At 55.7% G+C, this 16,084-nt stretch overlaps 2 protein-coding genes and 1 long non-coding RNA gene across 4 annotated transcripts in view; 2 read left to right on the top strand and 1 right to left on the bottom strand.

Moving 5' to 3' along the window:
* The window catches only part of CACNA1G (calcium voltage-gated channel subunit alpha1 G), a 60,917-nt gene extending 59,528 nt beyond the window's left edge, over nucleotides 1-1,389 (top strand). Inside the window, 2 exon segments of the mRNA XM_045525132.1 lie at nucleotides 483-1,025; nucleotides 1,027-1,389. Of these exon segments, the coding sequence (XP_045381088.1) occupies nucleotides 483-1,025; nucleotides 1,027-1,218 (735 nt within the window). The 3' untranslated portion in view covers nucleotides 1,219-1,389.
* A 6,888-nt stretch (nucleotides 1,390-8,277) lies between these two features.
* On the bottom strand, nucleotides 8,278-9,657 carry LOC123620135. The gene is made up of 3 exons (XR_006728771.1): nucleotides 9,616-9,657; nucleotides 9,086-9,172; nucleotides 8,278-8,605 (listed from the first exon to the last, which is right to left on the bottom strand). It is a non-coding gene; the product is annotated as an uncharacterized LOC123620135 (long non-coding RNA).
* ABCC3 (ATP binding cassette subfamily C member 3) overlaps nucleotides 9,554-16,084 on the top strand; it is a 54,789-nt gene continuing 48,258 nt past the window's right edge. The window contains exon 1 of one of the 2 annotated variants that reach the window (XM_045525133.1): nucleotides 9,554-9,686. In XM_045525133.1, coding sequence (XP_045381089.1) covers nucleotides 9,642-9,686 — 45 coding nt within the window. In that variant the 5' untranslated portion in view covers nucleotides 9,554-9,641. The remainder of the gene's footprint in view (nucleotides 9,687-16,084) is intronic. The other variant, XM_045525134.1, reaches the window with a different exon arrangement.

The raw sequence follows: 16,084 nt of genomic DNA, 5'->3' as shown, positions 1-16,084 counted from the left end.
CTCCTGCCCTCTGGAGGTCAGAGTCCCTTAGCGGAGACATACACACCGTCAGATCATTGCAGCAACAGGTCACAGTTGCCAGATGCTCGTGTGTGGCGCAGCAGGGAGCAGAGAGGAGGAAGGGGGCAGTTTTACTTGGGAGTGGAGATTGTCAAGCACGACATCACAGAGAACCCGAGTCCTTAAAGTTGAGAGGTGCTTGCCAACTGGGAAGGGAATTCAAAGCCAAAGGTATAGGGGGCTGCAGAGAGCTGTTCGTGCAGGCTTGGAGGATACCAGGGCATGGAGAAGGGAAGACAGGATGTGGGATGAGGGGGGGAGGCATGGTAGACCACAGATGGCAGGCTGTATACGGACCCTCTCTCCCAATAAGAGCAGCTGCCAGTACCTCTGCCGCCGCATGGGCATGGGGGTGATGGCAGGAGGGACAATCCACATTGGAGAGGAACCTCCTGTGCTGACCCCTCCCCCACCCCATACAGGCAGCAATAAGGACTGATTCCTTGGACGTCCAGGGCCTGGGCAGCCGGGAGGACTTGCTGTCAGAGGTGAGCGGGCCCTCCCCACCTCTGGCCCGGGCCTACTCCTTCTGGGGCCAGTCAAGCATCCAAATGCAGCAGCATTCCCGCAGCCAGAGCAAGATCTCGAAGCACACGCCCTCGCCAGCCCCTTGCCCAGGCCCGGAACCCCACCAGGGCAAGGGCCCTCCAGAGACCAGAAGCAGCTTAGAGTTGGACACGGAGCTGAGCTGGATTTCAGGAGACCTCCTGCCCACTGGCGGCCAGGAGGAGCCCCCGTCCCCGCGGGACCTGAAGAAGTGCTACAGCGTGGAAGCCCAGAGCGGCCAGCGCCGGCCTGTGTCTTGGCTGGATGAACAGAGGAGACACTCCATTGCCGTCAGCTGCCTGGACAGCGGCTCCCAACCCCGCCTGGGCCCAGGCGCCTCGAACCTCGGGGGCCAGCCTCTTGGGGGGCCTGGGAGCCGGCCCAAGAAAAAATTCAGCCCACCCAGTATCTCCATAGACCCCCCCCGAGAGCCAGGGCCCTCGGCCCCCACCCAGCCCTGGCGTCTGCCTCCGGAGGAGGGCTCCATCCAGCGAGTCCAAGGACCCCTTGGCCTCTGGCCCCCCTGACAGCATGGCTGCCTCACCCTCCCCAAAGACAGACGTGCTGAGTCTCTCCGGCTTATCCTCTGACCTAGCAGACCTGGACCCCTGAGTCCTGCCCCACCCTCCCACTCGCCTTTCTCCACTGGGTGCCAAATCCTAGCTCCTCCTCCTGGGCTATCTTCCTGAAAAGAGTTCCATATAGACACCAAGGAGGCGCTCCTCCTGCCTCGGTCACTCTGGGCACCTGCAAGCAGAACTTCCAAAGAGTGAAAAGCAGCAGCCCTGGCACCTCTGGCTCCGGGCGGAAGGAGAGAGAGGCCCAGTGCAGCTGAGGTTCCCGACACCAGGAGCTGTTGGGAGAAAGCAATACGTTTGTGCAGAATCTCTATGTATATTCTATTTTATTAAATTAATTGAATCTAGTATATGCGGGATGTACGACATTTTGTGACTGAAGAGACTTGTTTCCTTCTACTTTTATGTGTCTCAGAATATTTTTGAGGCGAAGGCGTCTGTCTCTTGGCTATTTTAACCTAAAATAACCAGTCTAGTTATATTCCCTCTTCTTGCAAAGCACAAGCTGGGAGCGCGAGTGCATTGCCGCCCCGACGGTGGCCCATCTTCGGCGGAGAGCGAGAACCATTTTGGAAACTGTAATGTAACTAATTTTCTCCTTTAACCTCGTCATCATTTTCTGTAGGGGAAAAAAAAAAAAAGAAAAAAGGAAAAAATGAGATTTTACAAATGAAATGGAACCTTTTTATATATACATACATACATACATATCTATATATATATATAAAATAAAGTAATTTTCCTAAATAAAAAATAAATCACGGTCCAGAGTAAAAGCCAAGGGCGTGGAGAGTTAGGCATGTCCAGATGGCATTGGAGAGAGATTCCTGGAGTTGGGGAGTGGGCGGCAGGAAGGGAAGGTGTGTGTGAGTGAGTGAGTGTGTGTGTATGTGTGTGTGTGTGTCTGAGGGAGAGAGAACCCACAGGCCTTGCTCTAGAGGACTGCAACCTCCAGCCTGCCCTCCCGGGGCGGGAAGGACAGGCAAAGCCCCTTTGCTTGGTGCTAGGCTGGGGAGGCAGGTCTCCTCCTTCTGCTATGAAAGCATTATTGCTTCCCCTTAGCTCGGCAGCTCAGTGAATGTGAGTAATTCCAGATTAACTCTTATTTCTGCTGACAGCTATCAGCCGCACACTGAAAGCTGGAAATTGGCATAATGAAGCTGTTTTGGCTAATGGGCTGCCTGAGGCTGGGGGAGGATGCCTCAGCGGCTGCAGAGCTGGATTTGTGGGTTGGTGGAGGAAAAAGGGGCAAATGCTTCTAGGTCTTCCCTCCCGAGGCGAGGCGAGGCTTCAGCCCTGGATTTGCCACACTTGTGGCTGGATGCGTGACCTGATTGGTCTGGGCTTCAGCCTCCTGCCTTTGTGGGCCGGCGGTGAGCTGACTGGCACTCCCTTGCCCGCCCACCTGCTGGCAATGGGATTAAGCTGTGCAAATGAAGTGGGCTGCTCTGTCCCCGGGATGAGGGGCCAGGGCTGGGTGTCCAGAGGTGACCTTCTGGTGGAGTTGGCTGCTGAGTGGGGAGCTGGCCCCCTGGGGGTGATGAACGAGCACCATCAAGGTGTTTGCATGGTCTGTCTGCCGCCTGCCCAGTGGGAACCAGCAGAGGAGGGAGTAGTGAAGGCAGCCACGGGCAGGCAGGGGGAGGAGAAGGAAATATGGCCCCAAGCCACCTTTCTGGTGCTACCACAAGCAATATTCTCTTGTCCAGAAATGCTGGTGCCAAGAGGTGGTGACCATGGGCTCAGTCAGCCTGTCACCTTCCAGGTGTTACCCCTAAACATCTGCCCCAACCCCACTCCCTTCACAGCCCTGCCCCCTCCCCCTGGGGCCCTCAAACCCCAGGATTGGATTGGATTCTGGAAACCTCAATGGCAGCCCTCATGAACAGCCCCCGTCCTCTGAACCAGGCAGCTGGGAGCTGGGGGTGCCAGGCTGCCGGGTGGGTGGCCCTGGAGGCATTCATTGTCCAGCCTTGTGTTTTTTATGCTGGTGAGAGCTTTTCTAATTGCTCTTTTGGACAGAAATGATACCACTCCTTGAAGCAAACACCTAGTTTTATCCTTTTAGGGTGTGCAATAATGCCAAACACTTTCCCCCCCACCCTCTGGCCTCCTCTGGTAGGGAGAGGGAGTGCTTGTAGGAGCTGCCATTTTTTTTTTTTTTTTAAGCAAAGCTGTACAAATTTCCTAGAGTTTTGTCACCTGGATCTGCAGATGAAGCTTTTATATTTTTGTAGAATTCTATAGCTGTCTATTTCCTATGAGGATGGAGGATATGGGGAGGAGGCTCTGGGATCTTTTTTCCTTCTATTGGTTGGAAGATTCTGGGTCAGGGCGAAGCCGGAGAGCTGGATTGTTACCCCTGCCCTCCACTCCAGCACCGCCCCCCCCCCCAGCCTGACAGCAGGGCAGCCCTGTAATACTGCAGCTGTAGTGTTACTCAGGTTGACTCAGCGTGCCTGGTTCTTTCTGGGGTTCCCTTCCCCTCGCCCCCTCCTCCCAGTAGGAGCCTAGGAAGCTTATTTGGGGTGCACTGACCACAGTTTTAGGTTGCTTGGATGTGCAGTGGTCAACCTGCCTGGTGGAAAGGAAGCGGCTGCCCCGCTCCCTCCCCGGCCCCATCAGTGGACTGACGGTTTCTCTGGAAGAAGACAGCGCCTGGAGGGGGCATCTGGGTAGCGATGTGGAAATATTAACAGGAGAGTCAAAGTGGGTATTTTGGGGGAGAGAATTGTGGCCTCTCCCCCAGTAATGTAAAATCTTTATCGATGATGGAAACTGTTTTGTCTCATTAAAAGAGTTTGCAGTGGAAATCCCAATTCTGCTGAATCTTACGAATGGCAGTAATAATAACGGTGATGCTAACCTCACGCTGCTGTCTGGTGGTTATTCGATTCTGTCCAGGGTGGGTGGCGGGTGGGGGCAGCGGGTGGAGAAGACTGAAGGAGGTTGGGTAGGAGGGGCTGGTGGAGGCGGCAGGCCTCGGATCAGGGCCTCCAGGGGCAGGACTGGAACTGGCCAGGGGCTTCAGGAGGATGGGGGCTCTCAGAGGGGGGAGCATCCACCCTGTCGCTTTTGCCCTTCCCCTTGGGGGTTCAGAGGAAACTGTGTCAGCAGCTGCAGCCCCCACCTCGGGCTTGGTTGCTTGTGCTTCTGCTTCCTCCACCCCCAGGACTCCAGGAAAAGGTCTGTCTGGGGGTGGGGGACTGGGAAGAGGGGCGAGCGGAGCTGGTGCTAAAAACAATTCTGAGGCTCATCTGCAGTCTCAGTTCTCAAAACACCCCAGCAAGGGAAGTACAATTGCTAGCATTTTCCATGAGGCAGTGGGATTCAGAGAGGTTAAGTGACTTCTCCAAGGTCACACAGCCAGGAAATGGCACAGTTGGGACTTGACCCTAGGTCTGGCCAACCTCCAAGCCACACTACCCCTGTCTCTTCTCACTGTGGGGGGCATGGGGCATGATGGGAAGAGTCCTGCTTACAAAGTGACTCACTAGGGGGCCCTTTTCCAAAGCAATCACATTCATGTTCACAGACATGTACACACATGTTCCCAGCTTGGCGTACATGGGTTAGAGAGGCCCGTAGCCTTCCGCCTTGTGGGCTCCCAGCCTTCGACCACAGGGAACCGTGGGGAGAGGGGTTCAATCACAGCAGAGGGTGTCCCTTGGCTCCAGGTGGCTGTCTAAGAGCTGGCCAAGGCTGGCTCTGCAATCACTCCAGGTTCCCAGGCCTCACCCTTCCCTGGCATAAAGTTGCCCTTGAACCCCGTGGCGCCTGTTTTCCTCCCCATCCCACTCCCTTCTGGCTTCCTGTCCTCTGCCCCTGCCCCACCTAGACCTCACCCGCTTTCCAAACAGCCTTCACCTCCACCCTCACCTTGGTCCCCACCCATCACAGCCTGGTGCCCCATGGCCTCCTTTTCCCTCATCTGGACTGGTGACAGCGGTGTAGCAAATGCATCAGACGCCAGGTGGCAGCACCAGGCAGCACCCTCACCTGGTGCTACCCAGTGCCCTTCTTGCAGAGGGAGCAAGCCAGGGAGAGGACACCCACACTGATGTCCCTTCCAGGACGGGTGCTCTCTGTGACCCCCAAAGGAGCAAGAGGCTCACGGGGACCAGTGAAGGACTTTGTGTGTGGAGAAGCCCAGACAAGGATCCCGGGCGTCTGAGTGCTGAGCCCACGGTGCTCAGTGATCCCTGCCTGAAGCTCGGGGACTCAGGACTAATCCAGGACAGTGGTTGCCAGGAGGGGAATTAACTCTCAAAGCAGGTTTAGTTGCTCCGGGGCAGAGCAAGGCGGGTCAAGGAGGCAGCTGCTCCAGCGAACCCCCAGGAGGGAATTCTGCTAAGAACTTTGAAACTCTGCATGCTTTAGCTCTGGTCCAGGTGTGGGAGCTGCTGACTGTGGCCCGCAGAGCTAATTAATTCTTCCTGCTTTGAAAACTCCAGAATCGGGCACAGCAGCCAGCACTCTCACCTGCATGCCAAATCAGATCAAGCACAGGCTGGGGGCGGAGGGGCCACCAGGCTGGGGTCTGAAGGAAACAGGCCCACTGCTTGGGAGGGGACAAGGGGGAGCCGGGTGTGGGAGCTGGAGCGTGGTTTGGGGGTGCTCCTGGCCTTCAGGGAGCCACCAGGGGCTAAAAGACTCAGGCAGTAAGAGGGAGGAAAGGCTTTGCTATTCCACACCCTGCCCCCTCTGTCTCCAACCCTAGCGTTTCCTGTGCCTGGGTCTCCCTGTCCCCCCTTGTTCTGCTTTCTTATCTCTGCTGTCATGCCTGCCCTGAGCTGTACCTTGCAATTATTTTATCTTTCCATCTCCTTGCCAGGAAATCCCTGATGCTGGGTTCCCCTGGGAGGCTCGCTGCTGCTGCTCGCTGCTGCTGCTGCGGGGGAGGCAGCACATGCTCCTTCCCTCCTGCCTGGAGCTGCAGTCAGCTGGGGAGGGAGGATGGGGCTCGGGCCACTAAGGCTGGGGGAGTTTCGGTCCATCTCTCTGCCACAGTCCAACCCACAGGGCCTTTATTGCTTCTCCCAGGAACCCTCCAGCAGAAACCATCTTGGCTCTGAAAACTCAAAAGCAGAGTGGGCAGTGCCCACTGCTGGGACTGTACCTAATGCCACAGTAGCAGTAGGTACAACGCTATCACCTCTTCTTAGGAAACGGGGCATTTGCTTTATCTGTCAACAAACACTTCCTGAGGGGCAACTTTGCCAGGCACTGTCCTGAGTACTGAGGACACAGTGATAAATAAGACTCAGTCCTGGCCGGGCGTGGTGGCTCACGCCTGTAATCCTAGCCCTCTGGGAGGCCGAGGCGGCGGGTGGATCGTTTGAGCTCAGGAGTTCGAGACCAGCCTGAGCAAGAGCGAGACCCCATTTCTACTAAAAATGGAAAGAAATTATATGGACAACTAAAAATACATATAGAAAAAATTAGCCGGGCATGGTGGTGCATGCCTGTAGTCCCAGCTACTCAGGAGGCTGAGGCAGGAGGATTGCTTGAGCCCAGGAGTTTGAGGTTGCTGTGAGCTGGGCTGACGCCACGGCACTCTAGCCTGGGCAACAGAGCGAGACTCTGTCTCCAAAAAAAAAAAAAAAAAAAAGACTCAGTCCTTATCCTCAAGGTGCCCACAGTCCTCTGGGGCAGGTAAGCAAGCCAATTAGTGATTACAGCATGGGGAAGGGGACCTTGCAGAGGAAGTGTCCCTAGCCCAGGACTGGGAGGGAGGAGGTCCAAGAAAGGCTTTGTTGGGGAGGAGGACTCAAGCAAAATCGTGAAGGATAGGTAGAGTTTGCCAGACAGAGAGGGAGGTAGGGTGTGGGGAGGAGAGTGCAGCTTTGTTGGTGGGCTGGGAGGCAGGCGTGCACCAGCCGAGGATACAGGAAGTGCATCCGGCTCGAGGAGGCTGCATGGGAACAGCCTGGCATTCAAAAGGCGTGGGGCTCTGTCCTACCTGGGCCAGGATAAGCTCTGTGGCCCTGAGCAAACTATGGGATGGCTCAGGGTCTCGGATTTCTTGCTCTGGTGAGAACAAACAAAACAAAAACATCCTAGAAATACTGTGGTTATTATTCAAGGGCTGTGTGAACAGGGTCATATTTCATGAGTGGCCAGGAGGGCTGAAGCCCCAATGCCTCAAGAGAGAAACGGGAAGGTGAGGATCCCCAAGGGCCCCCACCATGCTCTCAGAGTCTCCCACCTAGTGCTGTAGCTTTGGGAAGGTGATGGCAAGATGAAAAGGCTAGGGCCAAAATGGATTATGCTTCAGCCCCAATACTGAAGCCAGAACCTAAGGGACCTGGCCCCGAGCTAGAGCTCTGACCAGTGGACTGCCCGGCCAACCTTGAGGCTGGAAGGTCCCAGGTGGAAGTCTGGGCTGGTTCTGGGCTCCCCATCTCAGGAAGGAGGTCTGATTGGGGAGCTTAAGTCCTGAAGGACCCTGAAGGAAAACCCCCGAGTCTCCCCAGCCCCAGAGGCAGCCTTCCTGGTTTATCTGGTGCCTGAGACCCCACAAGCCTTAGAGGAGGACTGGGAGAGGAGGGAGGGTGAGGGCATGCTGGTGGGTGGTTCAAGGCAACAACCCTGGGGCAGAGGGCACTCATGAAGCCATGACGGGGGCTGGGAAGGGGTAGAGGAAGATTCCCAGCTGCCCAGGCCATAGCAGCCTGGACCACCAGGGCTGGGAGAGAGCACAGATGACACCTTGCCCAAGTTGCTGGTGAAACTAAGTCTCAGAGACATCAAGGAGCTTGTTGAGGTCCCACAGTATACAAAAGGTACTGCCTGAGGCATGGGGGCCATTAGAGGTGACTCAGTCAGTCCCTGCCCTTGGGGACCTCTCAGACTGTCAGGAAAACAGAATCTTCACAACTAAATATAACCCAAGGCACACCGTGACAAAGTGTGAAATCTCTGTAAAGTCTTTTGCCCAGAGATGGGGTGGGAGGACAGGAGAGAGTGGGTGTGAGTGGGTGAGTGCAGGGGAAGGGGGCAGACAAAGAGGAGGCTGGGAGGACTGGCCCAGTGCAAGGGTAGAGGCCCCCAGTCCAACAGCTGGGGATGGGGAGCCTTGTCCACCCCATTCCCACCGCCATCCTGTGCCCGCCCAGATCTCGGTTCTGAGAGCCCACAGCTGAAGAGACTTCCCTTCTGGTGACTTCCTGCCTTCCTAGAGAGACAGGAGGTGGCCGACCACTTCTGTGCTATCTTGCTGGCTCCCGCCCACGCCTGCCACTGAGAAGCCAAGGAAGGAAACACCTTCTCTTGAGAACAAGTGCCAGGAAAGGGATGGCCCGGGTGAAACGAGGCTGACCTTGCAGGCAGGGGTGTGGAGAGCTGAGCCAGGCAAAGAGCTGCCCAGGGAGAATTCCTTTTCGGTCCCAAGAAGGGATGGCGAGTTGGCTTCTAGGACCCTGTTAGGGAAGAAAGAGTGACTGGGGGAGTGAGAGAGGGAGGGATCCCAGTACGGCCAAACAGGGGAAAACAGGAAAAGGTCACTGACTCCAAACCCATTTTACAGCTGGGGAATGTGGAATCTCAACCTTAGGAGGATGCTAACTGGGGTCTTCCTGGGTTCACCTGCCCATCCCCACCCTGATCAGGCTGAAGTGGAGGAAATTGACACATGCTAGGTGCCTATCAATACGCTTTACATGCCCTTCCCAGTGAGCCCTCGGAGAACTCTATGAGCAGGATTCCACTATGATTATCCCTATTTCACAGATGTGAAAGTGGAGGCACAGGGAGGCACGGAAGTGCCAGGACAAGATCAGGGAGCCACAGAGCCTTAGAAGGCAGCAATTTAAGAGGACTATAAGAGGTCACCGTCTGGCTGATGCTGCGACCTCCTGCCATCCCCTGCTCCACGGGCACACACACGCAGGGGCGCACACCTGTTCACAGTGCGTGGGTGTCTCCCGGTTGTCTCTGGCAACTTGTGGGGAAGAGGCAGCCTTCCTGATTGGGCACGCAAGCTCTTCCTGTTTTACAGATAAGGAAACAGACGTCCAGAGACGACCCTGACTTTCTCAAAGATTTCTTTTTTACTAAGAGAGGATTGCTAAATCTCCGTGCGTGTCTCCCTAACTCGTCGGGGCCCACGGAGTTGTTGGGGGCGTGTGTGGGCGCCTGTGTTCCCCAGTTCCGCCTTGGAAACGCTGCCCTGGGCCTATCGGCCTCAGCATCTAGAGGGGCATTTCTCCCACGTGGCCCCGGGGCCACGGCCCCCCACCTCTGCCCCAAAGTCCCTCCCAGAGCCACAGTTTCACGGAGGCGGGTGCTGACGCAACGCGGGACGGAGCGAGAGCGCGACCCAGAGAGCCCGGGGTAGGGCTCGGCGGGCGGGCGGGCCGGGGGCGGGGCGCGGGGGCGGAGGCGGCTGCCAGGGCACCGGGGTGGCCCGCGCTGGTGGCACCGCGCTCACCTTCGTCGCCAAGGCGCCTCGACCCCATGGACGCCCTGTGCGGCTCCGGGGAGCTAAGCTCCAAGTTCTGGGTAAGGGGCGGGGCGCAGCGGTCACGGTGGCGGGGGCTGGGGTTGGCCAGGTTCGTCCGTCCCCGCTGCCTGCCGTCCCGCGGAGGTGGCCGCCGCCCTGGGACGGAGGGCGCGCGTGGCCGAGCCCCCGAGATGGCCTAGGCGCCCAGGAGAGCGCAATGGGGCGCCGGGGCGGGGGTGGGGGCGCTGGTCTGTCCGCGCCACTCGCCCGTGCCTCCCAGCCGGTCCCGCGCGGTGTCCTGCTCCACCCTTCTGGCCCCACGGAAGCGCCCAGGAGAGTGAGGCACAATGCATGGCCCCCCGGGGAGTGGGGAGTGCCCCACTTGCTGCTTCACCCTAGCACCTCTGTCTGATGTACGAGGAGCATTTCGCCATTAGCCAGGTTCCTACTAGACCCTTCTGCCCTACAGACTAGGGTTGTGCCCAGTCCGCACCCCTGCCCTGGGACCCCCAGGGCATCCAGAGCACCTGCCCAACCGGGTACTTTGGGAGGCTGGCTGTGCAGGTCCTCACCCTTCTTGGGCAGGGGTCCTGCCACCTCCTTTCCTTGGGAAAGAGCCACCAGGTGACAGGTCTGAGAGCAAGCAAGCCCTCCTTACCTCCCAGGACTGGGAGAGGGGATATGGGGAGGTGTGGACCCCACTCTGGAGACAGGCCTTTACAGGTAAAGGGGATCCGGATTGCTCTAGTCCAACCCTCTCCTTTTACAGATGGAGAAAGGGCTGGGAGAGAGGAAGGGACTTGCTCAAAGTTATCCAGTTCAATGAAGGGATAGAAAAGCAGGCCATTTTGTGACTCACCCCAAATCTCTTTCTAAGACAGGCTCCTGATCCCAGGCCCCCCAGAACAGTTCGGGTGCATTGAGTGTATACAGTCCAAGAGGCAAGTGATAGTGTGGTGTTTGTTTAACAGATGGAACTCAGATCAGAGGGGCTTATCTGTGGTCATCCAAGGGTGCCCAGCATAGGCTGGTCTCAAGTCCAGGACCTCTGAATCCCAATCTTGAAGTCTTTTTCCCATTTTGAGTATTTGTTCATATGTGCTCTGCGTGTGTGTATGTGTGTGTACATAGGGTCTTATCCACAGGTGTGTGCTGTACACGTGGGTGTGCATAGGTGTGTAAGTCCAGAACCACGCTCTTGGGCTGTGTTTGGGATGGGCTGAAAGTATTACTGATTTTTTGAAACTTGGGGCCATGGAGTGCCTCTCCCTGTGCAAAATTCTCTTTAGCGGTCTCTCTTTTTCTCGGGGTGACCAAAAGATTAACCTGAGATGGTATAACTTCTCTGACACTGCCCTTCTTCCTTCCTAGCCCTACAGGAACTTCATCTATTAACCAGCTTGGACTGTCCACTTGTCACCAGGGTCCAGAGGTTGCACCTCTGGCTCGTGGGTGTAGTCCCTTTCACTGCTGGCTTGGCCATGGCTGGTATCATTGTCAGGGCGGAGTGCTGGTGCATGCACGTTTGAGAAAAATTTCTCCAGGCAAAAATGAAGATAGAAGAAATTTGTTTTACTTTCCCAAGCGGGGAAAGGGCCAAGCACAAGAGAGGAAGAGGAAGAGTGTGTTGGCAGAGAGAATCAGGTAGTCAGGCTTTTTATCTAGGAATTGTAAAAAGGGGGTGAAGACGAATTATGGGTGTAGCTGAATTAACAGGGTGCTGTGAACAAACCCTGCATGCACTCCTCCTCTTTCTTCTTGGCAGACAGATAACAACAGACATGGCTGATCTAGCCCTTCAGATATGATTTTGGGCGGGACTTGAGGTCTGATGTTTTGTTCCTCTGCTGTCTGCTATCCGGTCCAGGGAACGATTTACATCTCCCTTCTGTCTTTCGGCTCTTTTCAGACAATGGAACCCTTCGGGGTGCCTGCCAGCTAGGGAGAGAGGTCATGATTGATCTTTAGGTGTTGTTAGCAAATTACCGGGTTAGATATTTTCCTGTTATTTCAGCAATCATGACATGGTCATGGTGTCTGGAAGGCTCAGACAGAAAATCAACAGGACAGTGTGTCCAAGCCTCAGGCACAAGGATTGGTTGTTGCTGAGGGGACAGCTAAACCTTGAGAGCTTAGGACTGTACAGAGATGGTGACCTGGTCTCAAGGAACCTGGAGCTGGGGAACTCAGGACTCCCTTTTTGTCCCAAGCTCAGAGATCCTTTGGTTCTACCCTTCCATGTGATTGTAGAATCCAAGAAAGTCAGAGCTTGGGGGCTAGTCCAACCCCTCATGGTAGAGCTAGGGAAACTGAGGCCAAGGGAGAAAAGGTCACACAACAATGAAGTACAGAGTGCTGGACTGGGAAATAGGACCCCTGGGATACGGTTGGTTCTAACCTTGCTGTTGCCTGACATTGCACCTTTGAGCCTCTGGGCCCTTTGGCCCCTGAACTTCAACTTGCTGCTCAGGAGTGGTACGTACCTCCTCTGAGCACCCCAGGGACAGGCAGCTCATCTACATCAGGAAGCTCTCGTGAGGCCTCTGCTTGGACATGTTAAAATGGCAGGAAACTGACTACTCCGCTTCCCACCCCAATCTCTAAACATCTTTCACATGATCTTCCTGGCTCCTGAAAGCTGTTCCAGGCTGCACCTAGTGTGGCTGGCAAGTGGGGATGGGGAGTGGAGACCACAGAAAGGCCCCCAGCTCACCCCTGAGCGTTTGAATTGCTGAGAAGAGAAAGGGTCTGAGCCCTGAGGCTGAAGCCTAAACTAGAACTCAGCTACGGGAAAGGCCTGGAGTTCTGGGTGTGCCGTGTTGCATCTCATTTGCATTGCATATTATTCAGGCATACCTCCCCTGGGACCTTTCACCTGTGGGCCCTGGGGGTGATACCCCTTGGGGGAAGCAGCTCAAGGTAGCCAGGAAGTACCTGAACTAGGAGTGAAAAGGAGGTGAACGGAGTGAGAGGGGGTGGGGTGTTCAGGCCCCACTGGGCTACTTGTTTACTCTACCAAGACTTTTGCTAGCTTATCTTCATAGCCTCAGTTTCTCCACCTGTGAAATGGGGAAATAACCCACTCCTACTCACCCCACAAGATTTTCACGGGGATCAAATGAAACAGGGAACATGAAATGATCATGAGAACTAAGAAACTCTCTATGGGTAGCAGGTCCTGACACTCCCAGGAAGAGGACAGAGGAGAAAGAGAAGTGAGGTTAGAAGGGGACATTAGTCCACGGCCGTACCACCCTGACTGTGCCCGATCTTGTCTGATCTCGGAAGCTTAGCAGGGTTGGGCCTGGCTAGTACTTGGATGGGAGAAGGGAATGTTAAACCTGGGAAGACCTAGAAAGGGCCCGCAGGCCTTCTGGGTCAGAGGCTCCATGTTAGCTGTTTGCTGGGGAACAGGGGAGCTGATCTTGGCTAAATCTGAGGGCAGGAGACTCAGGTGACACATGACCGCGGAACATGTGCACGCACATCTGTGTACTTACACACACCCCTTGCTGGGTAAATGATTTATCTCTTTTTTTGAATCTCTCTCACCTCCATCCACTTTGGGCCAGGTTACCAACGTCTCTGAGTGTGCCTTGGGAGCTTTTGTGCAAATAAATTCCAAGAGAGTGAATCGTGTGACCAAACTACTCATGAGCCCAGAGGCACCTCTAGAATAAGCGGGGTGGTGGTATCCCTTCACTCTGCCCTCTGCCCCTGGCCTGGAGGATTTCTCTCTGTCCTGAGCAACAGAGGATGGGGAGCGCCCAGGTGGCAAAGAGAAAACATGGATGAGGGCCTGGGGCTGTTTACCTTCAGGTAAACACCTGTCTGCAGAATTAACCTTGATCTCATGGCCCCAGGAAGCTCAGAAATCTGAGGAGCCTGACCATGAAAGTTATGCAAATATGGCACTGACTGCCTGAGAACTAGTGAGCTCCCCGTCACCGGGGATATGTAAGCACGTGGTTAGTGACCATGTGGGGACGCTGGAGAGGGATTCAAGCCAGGCAAGGAGATGGGGTCCTGAGATTCTGTGACCAACTGGGAAGAGGGACGATGTGGTCAGTGTGGATTCACTGATTCCTCTTCTGAGATTTCCAGACTCCCCTTTCCCAGCTCTTCACCTGCTCTAGACATGGAGTTTACTTAGCAGCAGCTTCGGGTAGAGGCCCATGGTCTCCCTCTGGTCAGGCCCACAGGGAAGGTGCCCTTGTTACCCAAAGTTCAGCACTTGTCCCCGAGGCCGCATCAGAAGAATGAAGACAGTGGTTTGAGGAGAAGGAAAGAGGAGTTTTATTAATTTACCAGCAAATGAGGAGGATGGAGACTACTGTCTAAAAATGCCATCATACTAATAATAAACAGAAATACAGAGCTTTTAAACGGTGTGTTCTCAGCTTCAGGCAATTGCTGTTCAACTACAGTCTATGGTTACAATCGTCCCATCTCTGCTGAAGACAATCTGGTGGCCTACACCCTACACCCAGGACCTACCTCCGTAGCAGGTCATCTCCTGCAGCATAAATACTTTAGACATTCCGCTGTCCCTCCCCTACCGCTGGCTGGCCTGAGGCAGAGATGCAGGTCCTAGCTCTCCAAAAGGAGTTGGAGGATGTTTTAAAGAGACATAAAACATTTTTTCAAGGTCCAGGTGCGGTGGGTCACGCCTGTAATCCTAGTACCCTGGAGGGCCAAGGCAGGAGGATCACTTGAGGTCAGGAGTTCAAGACCAGCTCTGAGCAAGAGTGAGACCCCTGCGTCTCTACTAAAAATAAGAAAAAATCAGCCAGGCGTGGGCCAGTCCCAGCTACCCGGGAGGCTGAAGCAGGAGGATTGCTTGAGCCCAGGAGTTTGAGGTTGCTGTGAGCTAGGCTGATGCCACGGCACTCTAGCCAGGGCAACAGAGTGAGACTCTGTTTCAAACAAACATTTTTTCAGGCCATTTCCTCTGTTACCTATTCCCCACTGTCAATGTTTCTGTTTCATATGTGTGGGAGGAGGGCGGACTACACTATTCCACGTTCCCTTAGCTGTTTGCCCGCCCTGAGGAGACAAAGCCCCGGCCCCTTGGAGGCTAAGCTCCGTGTGTCTCCTGCTCTGTTCTAGCTAGTCCCGACTCTGCCACTTACTCGCTCTGTGACTTTGGGCAAATTACTCACTTTCTCTGCGCTCCAGCTGGGCTTCAGGTCTAGAGTTGCCTAGTGATGATTCTGGGAGGATGAACCTTGGGCTCGGGGTGGGGGGGGGGGGGTGCTGAGGCCTTGGATTAAGGTCCTCCAAGTTTTAGAGCCCCTCCGGATTAGGGTCTCTGGGGATGAGGCAGCCACCAGGACACATGAGTGACAGACAAGGCTCCAGTGTCAGTGCTTTTTGACTCTCAAATGAAGACAGTGACCTGCAAAGCTGCGGGGAAACTGGCAGGGGCAGAGCCCTGAGGTGGGCAGGTGGGTGGGAATTGGACACTGGTCAGCCCGTTGGACACCAGAGCTTGCCTCTGCTCCCCAGAACCCCATCCTCCCTGCCAGGCCAGCGATCCCAGAATGCCCTTCCTCCACTGCAGGTGGGGGCAGTGGAGCCAGTGTGGGACAGCTGTGACCTCTGAACTCTTGGCTTCTGGCTAGGGGATTTCTTTCCTCATGGCCCCAGGCTGGCTTCTCCCCAGCTGGGCCTGGGTCTCTGAGGGCTGGAGACTTGGGGGAGGAAGTGAGTGAGGGAAGTGGCATTTGGAAGGGAGCTTTGCCAAGCCTGCCTGCTGGCCCCCAGACAGCGAAATGGTCTTGAAGCACGGGGTGGCCTCCAGGGAGGGAGGTCCTAGCAGGGACCACAGCTAGGGTAGTAGCAGGGCCCGGGAGCCTGGGCTGTGTCTACCTCTCCCCAGCAGGACTGTCCTGGGGGCACTAGGTGGGGCAGGAGGGGGCAGGAGGGATGAGACCTGGTGTGTTATTGTGGTAGCTGGGCCTCTGCCCTCCCCCACCTGCTGGGTCGGAGGTGGGGCTGGCAGAGGGCAGGGTGTGGGTGGGAATGGGGGTTGCTTAACCCTGGGATTGGATTTCTCCTTCTAACTGGATATTCAGGTTTCTAGTGCTGGGCTCCTATAGCCCCGGCTAGTCTACTGCCCAGGCGTTGGCAGCCCCTCCCCCTCTGTGAGACCAACTGCAAAAAACAGGTGATTTGAGGGTGGGCTGCATGGCTGAAAGGTGATATGGACGCACGTGTTCTATCCCCGAGGTGGGGTGTCATGCCAGAGTCCTACGGAGCACAGAGGTGTCACCCCATGGTTAGGGGCTGGGACTCTGGAGCTAGACTCCCTGGGTCCAACTCCCGGCATCAGCATGGTGCCCAGCTGCCATGAACCTGAATGAGAACCCTGGTCCACAGAGGAGCTCCGCGGACCAAAGTCACTGTGGGCCGGCAGGTCTCGTGCACAAGCGGATTGGCCAGTCGGTGCGTGAGC

The sequence above is a fragment of the Lemur catta genome, chromosome 15 (assembly GCF_020740605.2).
Source record: "Lemur catta isolate mLemCat1 chromosome 15, mLemCat1.pri, whole genome shotgun sequence".
Lineage (NCBI taxonomy): Eukaryota > Metazoa > Chordata > Mammalia > Primates > Lemuridae > Lemur > Lemur catta.
Note: the sequence above shows the minus strand (reverse complement) of the source record. Positions and strands in the feature narration are given on the sequence as shown.